Consider the following 13,241-nt stretch of genomic DNA (forward strand, 5'->3'; position numbering starts at 1 on the left):
GTCTTCAGGCCGGGTGGGCGCGCGTGACGTCACCCTAAAAGACAGCCGTCCAATCCGGAGGGGGCCTGCCGGGCACGTGGGCTCGGGATCTCCGGTTAAAATAAATAAATAATTTTTTTCTTTAAAAAAAAAAACCAAAAAAAAAAAAACCAGGGGAAAGATTAGAGGAGGCGGAGAAGGGAAAGAAAGAAAGAAATTGCGAAGGAAAGTCGGAGAGCCGGGCAACGTGTGGCCGCGTCCGGAGCTGTCCTTGGTGCTGAAACGGCGCGCCCGAGGCTGTTTCGCCACGGAATCTTCCCCCCCAAGCGGTAGCTCCCGAAAGGATCCCGCAGGATCATGGGAGGAGACGACGTGGAGATCCCCCTCGTCCGCTACTTTGAGCGTTTTCAAAGGTGCTGATCATTCTCCCTGGTCTTCTGCATTAAGGGGACTTGGGAATTTTGATGTCCGGGGCTATTGGGAGGGGGGGGGGAAAGATTCATTCGGATCGCGTAACTGTCCATAGTTCTGGAAAAAAAAACCCAACCCAACCTCCAACTTCCTTCCAGAGTGTCTAAAATCTTTCCTCCCTTTCCTCTTTTTTTTCCTTTTTCTTTTTTTTTCTTTTCCTGCTCATCACATCTCGCTCTCCATCTTCCCATCTGTTGGGATTGGGTTTCTTTCCCCCCCCGTTGGGCTGGCTGCAAAAGTTTCCTTTGGTCTCTGTCTTTCATGCTGGTTTCGGAACGCCAGAAAGATCGGGTCCGATTTGATTTCGCCTTTGGTTGCAATCAAGATCGGACGGTCCGATCTGAGGTCGCCTTTTGATTTAGAGAGCTGGGCGGCCGGGGGAGGGGGGGATTCAGGACCGGTGATCTGCAGCGGGACGATTCGCAGCCGACGAAAGCTCGCAGTGTTTACGGGAAGAGCCGGCTCCATTGAACTCGATGGGATCTACCCTCCCAGTGAGCAGAAACGGACAGACAGCCCGTCCGAACAGCTTGAGTGGTTTTTAGATTCATTTCCTTAGCCTTGGAAGAGAGTAAACGCCGCCGTTTGAACCCCGGTGGGCTTCCTTTGGAGTAAGTCAATAGCTGTGTAGCTACGGGTGGCATTTAAGGCACGCTTTAATTGCAGATAAAGTTGAATCCAAGGGATCTGTTCTTTCTATTCTTTTTTTTTTTTATAAAGCTGTCCCGTTAATGTTTAGTGCCAACTCGATTCAGATCCTTCCCCTTTCCCCTGGCCTGTTGACATTTTTCCTTCTCTCTTTTTTTTTTCTCTTCCCGCTGCAGCCAATTTGGACGCTGATCGCCCCCTCCTCCCCCAGCCCACCACCCCCCGCACAAAAGTCGGGACCTTGGATGTTAAATGCGGGCCAGGAATTGTCTTTAACGCGGTGCGGCGTGCCTCCTTCGGCTGCTTCCTCTCCTTCTCTCCCCCTCCCCAAACCCCAATAACCTCGGCGGGTCAATGTCTTCCTGAAAGAAAGCATGGAGAACGCCAACGGATTTGGGATCGACTCCCTCCTCTCCCATCGATCCGGGAGCCCAGCCGTGCCCAAAGGGGATCCACTGCTGGGAGAAACCAGATCCCCTCTGGAACTTAGCCCTCGCTCCTCGGAACTCAGCAACGGCTGCCTGTCTCCTCCATCCCCCCGGAGGGACTGCTTGGAAGCGGCAGCCCAGTTACCCGTCGGCGGAGGGGGGGTGAGGCTGGAGCCTCACCTGCCGGGCCCCCCCATTTCAGCCGCCTCTGCTCAATCCAGAACGGTCACCTCCTCGTTCCTCATTAGGGACATTTTGGCGGACTGCAAGCCCTTGGCGGCCTGCGCCCCTTATTCCAGCAGCCACGGGCAGGGCGCGCAGGAGGCGCCCATGTCCGTCCCAGCCAAGGCCAGCAGCGAGGACTTTCGGGAGAAAATCGAAAAAAGTAGCAGCAACTCTTCCTTGGATTCGGAATACAGAGGTAAGACGGAAAGGGAATTGCAAAAGCGTGCTTGGTTTGCAAAGGGGAGCGGGAAAACCAGACTAAACTTCCTAAAGAGACTTTCAAATGGGCGAGCCCCTTCCCTTCCCCCCCTTTTTTTGGGTTTGTTTAGAAAAGTCACCAGCGAGGGACTGTTTAGTTCTTTTTAATCATTCTATAAAGTCACCCAAATTTGAAACGGGAGAAACTAAAATCTCTTGAGCTTCTTCTAATCACCCCTTCCCTGGCTGGTGGGCTGATCCCCCCCCCCTCTGATCCTCCAACCCATATCGGCTTAATTTCCTGACTTATATTAATAATACTAATACTAATAACAAGATCGCGTGAAGTGTTAGTACCACTTTATAGTGCTTTGGTAAGGCCACACTTGGAATACTGCGTCCAGTTTTGGTCGCCAGGATGTAAAAAAAAGATGCTGAGACTCTAGAAAGAGTGCAGAGAAGAGCAACAAAGATGGTTAGGGGACTGGAGGCTAAAACATAAGAAGATGTTGCAGGAGTTGGGTATGTCTTGTTTAATGAAAAGAAGGACGAGGGGTGACATGATAGCCGTGTCCCAGTATTTGAAGGGCTGACACAAGGAAGAGGGGGGTCACCCTCTTCTCCAAAGCACCAGAAGGCAGGACAAGAAGCAAAGGATGGAAACTCATCAAGGAGAGAAGCAACCTAGAACTAAGGAGAAATTTCCTGACAGTGAGGACAATTAATCAGTGGAACGACTGTCTTCCAGAAGTTCTGGGTGCTTCAACACTGAAGGTTTTTAAGAAGAGGTTGGACGCCTCTTTATCTGAAATGGTGTAGGGTTCCCTGCTTGAGCAGAGGGTTGAATAACAATTCTGTTATTCCCTTAAACAAATAACAAGGAAAGGAAGCAAGCCAAGTTTTTCCTTGTGATTTTTGGACTATTAGGAGCGATCAGAATGGAGAGAGAATTTGGATGGTTCAACTAGTTTGACTTGGTTGGGGATCAGGTTGGGGATCACGGCAGTATTGGGACATTTCCTCAGCATTGGGGTAAGGGTGTAATTAACCCTTAATTACCAATGCAGTCAATACTGTATGGCAACAACAGAATTGTCACTATCCTCATTTTCAGTCATGGTTCCTAAGAAAAATCAGGATCTTGGAAAGACAGAAGCAAGGAGAGAATCCAACATCTGCTTAGGTGTCCCCACGTTTTCCCAAATGGAAAGCTGGATTAAATTCAGCCCCCTTCCCATTTAATTCTGTCCCAGATTCCTGGTATGTTTTGCTATTAAAGCGCTAGCCCGTTGAGGCAGGTTTTAGATTGTCTTGAAAAGAAAGAGAAATATTGGGAAATGCGCACCAACAAAAATGAAAGGGGAGATTTTCAGAATAAAAGATTGTCCTTGGAGAGCGATTTGATGTAAGTGTGAGGCTGGCTGTGTAGGACATAAAAACATCTTTCTGGGTATTTCCAAATAGGGGGAAAGTAAATGACTTGGAACAATTATTTTTTTCCTCCTTTAATAAGTTAGCCAGTGTGTAATTTCTCCCTAGAATGCTTCTTAACTTTCACACATCTATTTTTGTTTCTTTTTCTTACCACCAAGTCAATATTGCCTGGCCTCCTAGATTTTATTTTAGCAGAGCGAATGTGCCCCACTCAGCCATCAGTCTACTCCGGGTTTTACTGGAAGGAGACAGAAAGTCGTAATTCCTGTTTCCTTCTTTGTCTTGGAAGAGTTTTTGATTCTGAGCAGAAGTGGTCCAATTATTCCCCATTGTCATTTTTAGTTCATTCGCATCTAGTTAATTTACTTCTTTTTCTGTCCTGCAAGGGGTTAGGAACTAAACCCTCCTAGCATAGTGCAAACGGGACTTGATATTTGTGAAAGAAGCTGGAAATAAAGGCATTTAGAGGAGAAAATAATTGTATTTTTATTTCTGGAGACTTGAGAAGACAAGACAGATTTTAATGCTTTTCCAAACTTGGAGATGTTTCATTTTTTTCCCTAAAAAACGTTTTCAAAGATTGCTCTCCTTAAGATTGTTTGCGCCAATGGATATAATATTTAATTTTTTTAGAAGGAAAATTCCCTGCCAATGTTTGGAAAGAGGGGGAAGGAAGGAAGGAAGGAAGGAAGGAAGGAAGGAAGGAAGGAAGGAAGGAAAGAAAGAAAGAAAGAAAGAAAGAGGAAAAGAAAGAAAGAAGAAAGGGAGGAAAGAAAAAGAAATGGAAGGAAGGAAGGAAAGAAAGAAAGAAAGAAAGAGAGGAAAAGAAAGAAAGAAGAAAGGGAGGAAAGAAAAAGAAGTGGAAGGAAGGAAGGAAGGAAGGAAGGAAGGAAGGAAGGAAGGAAGGAAGGAAGGAAGGAAGGAAGGAAATCCCTGCTAGTTTACCTCTTAAGCATTCCCACGGATTTCAAACCTGAGTTTGAATATGCTTACTGGGAAGTAACTCCTAGACAGAGTCTACTCTCATTCATTTTTTAAAGAGGAAAAAAAAACCTGCTTTGCATGGGAAAATCAATGAAATCAAAAGACAGAGTGGGAATAATTAACCAGGCTATAAAACTCTCCTTGAGCTTCAATCTAGAGGTGATGAGCAGAGAGTCGTGGCCAGATCTTAAGCAGGGGAGCAATTTTGCTAACTCTGCAGCTATGTGTGGCAAGCTTCATTCAGCGCCCGGCTTTTACGCGTGATTGCAGATGGGAGTATAATGGTCTTTTGCTCAGGATTTTTGCTTCTTTTCCAGGAGACTCTGGTGGTTTCCCCAAGACTCTAATCTTATTTCTTTTTTTTTTTCTTTTGACCTTTGCGTGTCCCCCACCCCTAGGCAGAAGTTGGGCTGTGATTAGTGGCTCCCTTCGCACAATCTCTTACGCGCAAGTTTCCCCGTTTAAATCTAAACTTTGGTGTTTTCTCTAAAACAAGGCGGGCACCCTAAAAGCTGAAATTTCTCATCCAAACTCAAAAAAACCCGAGGCTTTAGTTTCTTCGGCAAGTGTTTACCAGTCCTTGAAAGATTGGAAAGGGAGAAAGGGAAGATTGAAAAATACTGAAAAGGAAGGATGGAAAGGAAGGGACGCCCCCTTAAACTTCCTCTCCCTCTCGCTTCCTCCTGGCTGCCCGATTCAAAATCCAAGCAGGGGTCTGAAGATAAAGTAAAATATTATTCCTCTCCACACACACACCCAAAAACCCCTCTGAACTGGGAGCGAACATGAAGAGATTCTCAAAAGCTTGGGCAGATTTTTTTTTTTTAAAACCTTGCTTGCGAGTAAACATCTCCTGGAGGATGCTAAGACCTCAAAATTTCAAATCTCAAAACTTCTCCCTAAAGGAAGGCAGATTTTTCCCTCCCCAGGGGAAAAAAAATCTCAACAAGGATGGGTTCCTTTCTCTGCTTTTTGAAGGGGGAACTGGCTTTCCCTTCGGCTCAGGGCTCCCATCGCCACCAATATTGAAAAGAGAGGAGGGGAGGCCTCCGAAACGAATCCCCAGTGCCCACTTTTTTTGTGTGTATTACCTAGGCTCATTTCCTGAATATTTCTCCCGAAGACAAGAGCTGATGGATCGTGGCCCCCAGACCAATCTTAGCTTCCTTGGTGCTACCCGTATTTGGGCATAGTCAATCTCATTTTCCATTCTTTTTGCTCTGCTCAGCTCTGCCTTCCTTCTTCTTCTCTCCCCCTGCCTCTCTCTTTAAAAAAAAACACAACTTTTCTGTGTTTTAATCTCCTTAATCTCTTTCCTTCTTTTTTTAGGGGAGTTTCTTTCCATTTAATTTCTCCTATTTCCTTCCTTCTTTCCTTCCCAAATCTCTTTTTTTCCCCTTTTCTCCCCTTCTTATTCTTTTCCTCCTTCTCTCTCCATCCTTCCTTCCTTCCTTCCTATTTTATCATCCCCTTTTCTCCTATTTTCTCCCTCCTCCTTCCTTTGTTTTTCTCCTTCCACCTCTTCTTCCCTAATGTGCAGATTCTCTTTTCTTCATTTTCTCCCTTTCTCCTTTTCTGCTTTCCTTCCTAATTTACCAATTCTTTTTTTATGTTTTCTCCCTTTGTCTTCCTCTCCTTCCTTCCTTCTCTCCTTCCTTCCTTCCTTCCTTCTTTCCTCCTCTTTCTCCCCTACTGCCTATCGCTATGCAGGACTCACCCTCCCCCCTTCCTTCTCCTGAATCTGCATGGTCTCATTACGACCCTTTGAAACCCAGATTCCAACTTTTCAGGCTTAGCCTTTTACATATAGCTTTCCAAGATACATTCCTTCCTTCCCTCCCTCCCTCCCTCCCTCCGTCTCTCTCTCATTGTTATTCATTCTTAGGGCTGCCTTTTATCTGTAAATCAGATTTCTGATTCTCTTCTTCTAAATCTCTGCCAGGATTTCAAGCTTCTAGTTCTAGCCCTCAAAAATCCTAGATTTGAGATGATAGCTAGCTAGATAGATAGCTAGATAGATAGCTAGGTAGGTAGGTAGATAGATAGACAGACAGACAGACAGACAGACAGACAGACAGACAGATAGGTAGATAGGTAGGTAGGTAGGTAGATAGATAGACAGACAGACAGACAGACAGACAGACAGACAGACAGGCAGGCAGGCAGGCAGGCAGGCAGGCAGGCAGGTAGCTAGGTAGGTAGGTAGGTAGATAGATAGATAGATAGATAGATAGATAGATAGATAGATAGATTAGATAGATAGATAGATAGATAGATAGATAGATAGATAGATAGATAGATAGATAGATAGATAGATAGATAGATAGATAGATAGATAGATAGATAGATAGATAGATAGATAGATAGATAGATAGATAGATAGATAGATAGATAGATAGATAGATAGATAGATAGATGCTTGCTTCCCTGTAGCATCTCATGTTTAAGAGATCTTCAGGGCTGCGTTTCTGCTGGAAGAGTTTTTTCACCTCCCTCGTGGCTCAATTAAGTGGATTATTGTCTTCCTACGGAGAGAAATCAACTTGCTTGTCTTCTCTAAAACCTGCCACAAGGATGTTTGAGCATAAAGCCCCTTGTCACCCCCCTCACCCAGCTGATGTAAAGCGAAGAGGCTGCGTTCAAGAGAGTCTGCCTTCGCACAAATAAGCCCACTCTCTCTTAAGGCAGAGAGACAACGGATGAGGGGAAACCGTACACACCCAAACACGCAAGAGACAACGGAGTTGAGTTAATCATCCTCCTTGCAACCCGGGACTTGCCAATCATCCAGCCGGTTGGTGTCCACGGTCCAAACCGGATGAAAGGAAAGCGGTTTCTATCGCCAAGTGGCAAAAACTTTGCAACAGGGAGGAAAGTGTGAACTCCAAAAGGAGAAGGAGGATTCTGAGAAGACAAAGAAAGGCGAGAGGCCGGATCTCCTCCCGTTTCCACATATCTAGAAAATCTGCTTCCTTTAAAAATAGGAAAACTTGTTTCCTATTTAAGGATGTAGGGATACAAGCTCGTTTTTTCCTGCCTTTGTCTTGTATGGAGGAAAATGTTTCTACTTTTTCCTAGAAGAAATAAGGAAGCCTTTTCTCCTTGCTGCTTGTGGCCGACTCTTTCTAGAACTGTCATTCGTGTTTGGTTATGTTTTTATTCCATAAAACATAGGAAACACAGGAAAATTGTCTTTTTTGCCCCTTCCCGTGGGACAAAATTGCACTGATTTAAAGAAACGATTTTGCCAATGATATTCCAAGACTGGCATGAGCCATAATTTGTTTGCAGGATTATTAGATTGATAACTACGATGCCCACCTTTTGGGAAGAATTCCAGGATATAATACTGTAATACTAATAATATTAATAGTCTGGCTCATTTTCTAAGGAGGCCGAAACTAGATTTGACACAATTCAGGCTAGTTTTGTAGAAAATAAGGATGATTTGTTAGAAGGGATTACTGGTAGAAGCGGCCATGATTTTGATTAATCTCTTTACAACTGGTACAGTTTCTGTACCAACAAGATTTTTGGGGCAACATTTAAAAAAAATGGGATGAAGCAAAGGATTCTTACTTTCATAGCACGTTTGTCTCCAAGGATGCCCACATCTCAACAAGTCACCTTGGCCTCCTGCAGAAATGAGTTCAGGATCAGAAGAAACCCTATGAAAAGCAAAACAACTTGTAAGAAATTAAGGGAGACCCATGAGGAAGAAGAGGAGGAGGAGGAGGAAGAGGAGGAGGAGGAGGAGGAGGAGGAGGAGGAGGAAGAAGAAGAAGAAGAAGAAGAAGAAGAAGAAGAAGAAGAAGAAGAAGAAGAAGAAGAAGAAGAAGAAGAAGAAGAAGAAGAAGAAGAAGAAGAAGAAGAAGAAGAAGAAGTAGTAGTAGTAGTGGAGGAGGAGGAGGAGGAGGAGAAAGAAGAAAAAGAAGTAGTAGTAGTAGTAGTAGTAGTAGTAGTAGTAGTAGTATTAGTAGCAGTAGTAGTAGTAGTAGTAGTTATAAAGGCAATTTATGCCCTCCCCATCACCTGCATTCAGAATAACCTGAATCAGGATTGCACAAAAATGGAATTATGTGTAAATGAGGAGTTAATCCCATTTCTTTCTTCTCAAGGTGGGGTTCTCCCGCAGGGGTCTTCAAGGACCATTTTTTCCCAGGGTCTTCTTATCCCACATGGTTCAGGGGTTGGGTGGCTAGTAGCCCCCTTTTCTGCAACCCCAATCCCCATTTGCCCCACAAAACCCATTTCAACACATTCTTCTACCACTCCATGTCAACTTCAGATCTTCGGTTCTTTTGAAACAAGGGATGGAAACTAATCAAGGAGAGAAGGAATCTGAAATCAAGGAGAAACTTCCTGACAGTGAGGACAATTAACCAGTGGAACAGCTTGCCCCCCCCAGAAATCGTGGGCGCTCCATCACTGGAGGTTTTCAAAGAAAAGACTTGACTGAAAGGGTATAGGTTCTCCTGCTTAAGGGGGGAGCTGGACTAGAAGACCTCCAAGATCCCTTCCAGCTGATTGATTGATTGAAATGTCCCTCTCCCCAAATAAATATATTTGTTTTTAAAAAGGATAGTGGATTTTCAGTTCAGCTTTTTAAAAGCCCCTCTCTCCTTTAAAACAACACGCTTCTTCACCACCTTGCTGGTTTTTTTCCAAAACGAGGTCTATTATTTATGCCAATTTTACATTCGGAGCGTAGAATCAGGCCGGACAGAGCCCCAGAGGACTTTGTGCAGAAAGCTATTGAGGGAAGGATCCGTGATCTGGCTGGGCTGATTACATCTATTAATTGTTTAATAATTGATCGTTTGATTATTATTTAATGACAAAGGTTGCAAATGAAAGGAGAGGAATATGTTTGGGCGGTTGCCACTGTGTGTAAAACGTGGCACCAGGCAGTGCTGTCTGTTGTGTGTGCCTGTGTGTGTGTGGTTTTTTTTGGGGGGGAGGGGGTGTCACTTTGCAGAGGAATCAGCAAAGCTCGTTTTGATTATATATTTCAAATGGGCATAGCTTGCCTTTTTTTTCACCACCCCGCCCCAGCCGGTGTTTTAGTTCTATTGGACTACAATTCCCATCTTCCTACGGGCATACTTCTGAGTAAACCTACCTGGAATTTGGGGGGTGGGGAGGGAGAGAAGCAAATGTTTTTGTGTGTGCAAATTTATTAGGAGAGGGTCTCATGAAAGTGACGGGAAGTTATTCCTGAGTAAACAGCAGTGGGATTTTTTTGACATGAATAATTACGCATGGTAGATCCACAGAAGCTGGTGGACACCCCTAACCCTGTTTCTGTAAAAAATATTTTCCTTCCTTCCTTCCTTCCTTCCTTCCTTCCTTCCTTCCTTCCTTCCTTCTCTCTGCCTTCCTTCCTTCCTTCAATTTTCCTCTTCCTTTCTTTTAAATGTGTTAACTTTCTCATCTATTCTCTACATCTTCCTTTTCTCCTACCCTTCCTTACCACTCTTCATTCCTGCTCTATCTTCTCTTTCAGTTTTTCTTTATTTTATCCTGTCATTTCCTTTCCCTTTCTCTCTTTTTCTCTTTCTTCCCTTCCTTTGCCCTTCTCTTTTCTTCCCCTTCTTTATCTATTTACCAGCTTCCTCTCCCGTCCCTTCCCTTTTCTCACTCTTTTCTTTTTCTTTCCCTTTCTATTTTTTTCCTTTCCTTTCATCCCCTTTTCTTTCCTTTCCTTCCTACTCTCTTCCTTTCCTTTCCCTCCCACTCTTCCTTTCCTTTCCTCTCCTCTCCTTTCCTTCCCTTCTCCCCATCCTTCCCTTCCTTTCCCTTTCCTTCCCTCCTTTCCTTCCTATCTCTCCCTTTCCTTTCTCTCTCTCTCTTTTCTTTCTTCTCTCCTTCCCCACCACCCTTTCCTGTCCCTTCCTTTCCTTTCCTGCCCTTCTCTTCCTCTTCCCTTCCCCAACCGGGCGACCCTCTTCCCTTCTCCCCTCCGCGCCCCCCCCCCAAAGCGCCGGGACCCATTGTCTCCCTTTCTCTCCCGGCCCCAGTGAAGGAAGAAGGCGACCGGGAGATCTCCAGCTCCCGAGAAAGCCCTCCGGTGCGGCTGAAGAAGCCGCGCAAGGCGCGCACCGCCTTCACCGATCACCAGCTGGCGCAGCTGGAGCGCAGCTTCGAGAGGCAGAAATATCTCAGCGTCCAGGATAGGATGGAGCTGGCCGCCTCCCTCAACCTCACCGACACCCAAGTGAAAACGTGGTACCAGAACAGAAGGTAAGCGAGGAAGAGAGGCGGCGGGGAGGCGAGAAACGGGAAGGGAGAGGGAGACAGCACAGAGCCGCAAAATTTGTATCTGGCTTGGTTGAATTTGGATCCAGCCGCTCCTGAATTCTCCGCCAGATCTCAAATATCCAGGCTTCTTTTGAGAAACGGGATTGGACAAAAGCCTGTTCCAAACAATGAAAAAGAAAAAAGAAAAGAAAGACAAAGAAAAAAGTCGCAATTGCGAACTTGGCGTCAAGGTGGCTGTTTGTGGACCCAAAAAAGAAGCTGGTGTGGACGAGTGTAGTTAGAGATTTAGTTAGAGAGCATCTTCAACTTAATCCGTGAATTTAATTCCTTGGTTCCTTCTCCCCTTCCATTCCCCCCCCCCCCTTCTATTTTATCTTTGGTAGAAAACTCTTTATGTTCTTAATCTACGGGTTTGAATCCGGCTCCCCTTCCTTTTATTCTTTCCTTCCACCCGGGTTCTGTTAACCTGGTTACTCCAGCCAATTTGCTGGCTGGTTCCTGTTGGACTGTGGTGTGTGAACCTTGGTAGGGCGAAGTTGGAAGTTGGCTTGGTTTTGGGGAGGGAAGAAAATGTCTTATCGCCTGCAAATTTTAGGAAAAGTCAGGAGAGGTCATTGTGGTTAGAGGTGTATGTCAAGAATAATTGACATTTGTGCCGTTTCCCACAATATAATTTTTTTTGTGGCTGTGCTGGGAATGCAGTTTTAAAATGATTTTGAAACTGGCCCTGTTGTTTTAAAACTCTACCGCGTTCAGTTGTAACTGTAGATATTTTGAATTGATAGCTTGAATTCAATGCGGCTTGCTTCTGTGTAGACATGTAGAACTTTGTGTTTTGGGTGGTTTCTCTCTGTGCCAAGGATTTATTTTTATTTAAATGATTTTAGGATGTTAAATTGCCGAAGTCACTTAATCTCCAGGCCCTGCTTAAAAGACAAATGAAATCACTGCAGAGTGAAAATAAACACTGTCCAGCTCCAATGGTGCAGAAATGTTTTGAAAAAGGTCGAATCCACCTGCAGGTCCTTCAGGTTCTTTTGCAAGCTTTGAGATTACACTGCACTCTTGACATTGAAGCCAGTTTCTGGATTACACAGGGCTCCTATCTGGATCCTGGAAAAAAAGACACTTGATTGTGTGAAAGCCACAATCTGGCTGTCACACATGTCTGCACAGAGCGGACTTGGTGAGGAGGACAAGATTTTTAAATCAACTCAAGAGATTCTGCTGAGTTTAGATTTTGATTAGTTTTGACATTGATTGGTGTCCATCTTGGCTATTTTTTTTATCTCAATTCATTTTGAACTTGGTTAAATGGACCTTGATTAGTTTGGGTTTTAATTACTTTTGACTTGGATTGGTTTTTGATTTGGGCTATTTTTTTAAAATCTTGATTAGTTTTGATGTTGGTTAGATTGACCTTGATCGGTTGAGATTTTGCTTAGTTTCTAATCACCCGTAGTTTTGATCATGGTTGTTATTATCAGGCCTGGCAGGAATCTGATGTGTGAATGCAGCTAGCCACTTTGGTTAATGTACGGTTTTGTAATCTGGCGTTGCTTCATGCTGGTCTTCTAGGGAACCAGAAAACAAAGGCCGCACAATATGTTTAATAGTTTGCATAGCAGCACCACAATCGCAACAAGGGGAATTGGACATCCCGTTACAAAGCCACTGCCATACCCCCGTAGAAGTGTTGTGTATAATTACGTGGATTGTGTGTATATGTTTACTTCTCTTCTTGCATGTTCTCATCATAATGCAGTAATGCAGGCTGACTCTGCCCACAGCCTGGAATTCGATCTTGACCGGCTTAAGGTTGACTCAGCCTTCCACCCTTCCGAGGTCGGTAAAACGAGGACCCCAGATTGTTGGGGGGCCAGATGCCGACTCTGTAAACCGCTTAGAGAGGGCTGTAAAGCACTGTGGAGCGGTATACAAGTCTAAGTGCTATTGCTTATTCTATCATACGCTAAATAATAATAAATAAGTGTTTTGCGCTGACTTAGGATAAAGGGTCAATAACCCAATTAAATTAAGCACGTCTTAAATTCATCTAGTCTGTTTCTCTGAAGCTTCCAGAAGAGCTATGCATTTGGATGACGTGAAAGTCTAATTACAGGCAATCCTCAACTTACAACAGTTCGTTCAGAGTTACAACAGCACTGGAAAAAAATCAGTTATGACCGTATTTCACACTTACGACCTTTATGAGCCTCCCCAGGGTCATGTGATCAAAGTTCAGACACTTGGCAACTGACTCATATTTACGTCCCGGGGTCACGCGATCCCCTTTGGCGACGTTCAGACAGGCAAAATCAAAGGGGAAGCTGGACTCACTTAACAACCGTGTCACTCACTTAACAACTGCAGTGATTCGCTTAACGGCTCCAGCACGAAAGGTCGCAAAATGAGGCAAAATTCACTTAACGAATGTCTCGCTTAGCGACAGAAATTTTGGGCTCAGTTGTGGTCATAAGGACTACCTGTACTGTTATCAATAAGAATAAAAAATTATATATATAATGGATAGGTAGGTAGGTAGGTATAGAGATAGATAGATAGATAGATAGATAGATAGATAGATAGATAGATAGATAGATAGATAGATAG

General features: G+C 44.4%; 1 protein-coding gene across 1 annotated transcript in view; it reads left to right on the top strand.

Annotated features, from left to right (window-relative positions):
- The first annotated feature begins 1,472 nt into the window (after positions 1-1,472).
- The window catches only part of BARHL1 (BarH like homeobox 1), a 15,278-nt gene continuing 3,509 nt past the window's right edge, over positions 1,473-13,241 (top strand). The window contains exons 1-2 of the mRNA XM_015825850.1: positions 1,473-1,947; positions 10,388-10,610. Coding sequence (XP_015681336.1) covers positions 1,473-1,947; positions 10,388-10,610 — 698 coding nt within the window. The remainder of the gene's footprint in view (positions 1,948-10,387; positions 10,611-13,241) is intronic.

The sequence above is a fragment of the Protobothrops mucrosquamatus genome, unplaced genomic scaffold, assembly GCF_001527695.2.
Source record: "Protobothrops mucrosquamatus isolate PMUCROS unplaced genomic scaffold, P.Mucros_1.0 scaffold2837, whole genome shotgun sequence".
In the NCBI taxonomy this organism is placed as follows: domain Eukaryota; kingdom Metazoa; phylum Chordata; class Lepidosauria; order Squamata; family Viperidae; genus Protobothrops; species Protobothrops mucrosquamatus.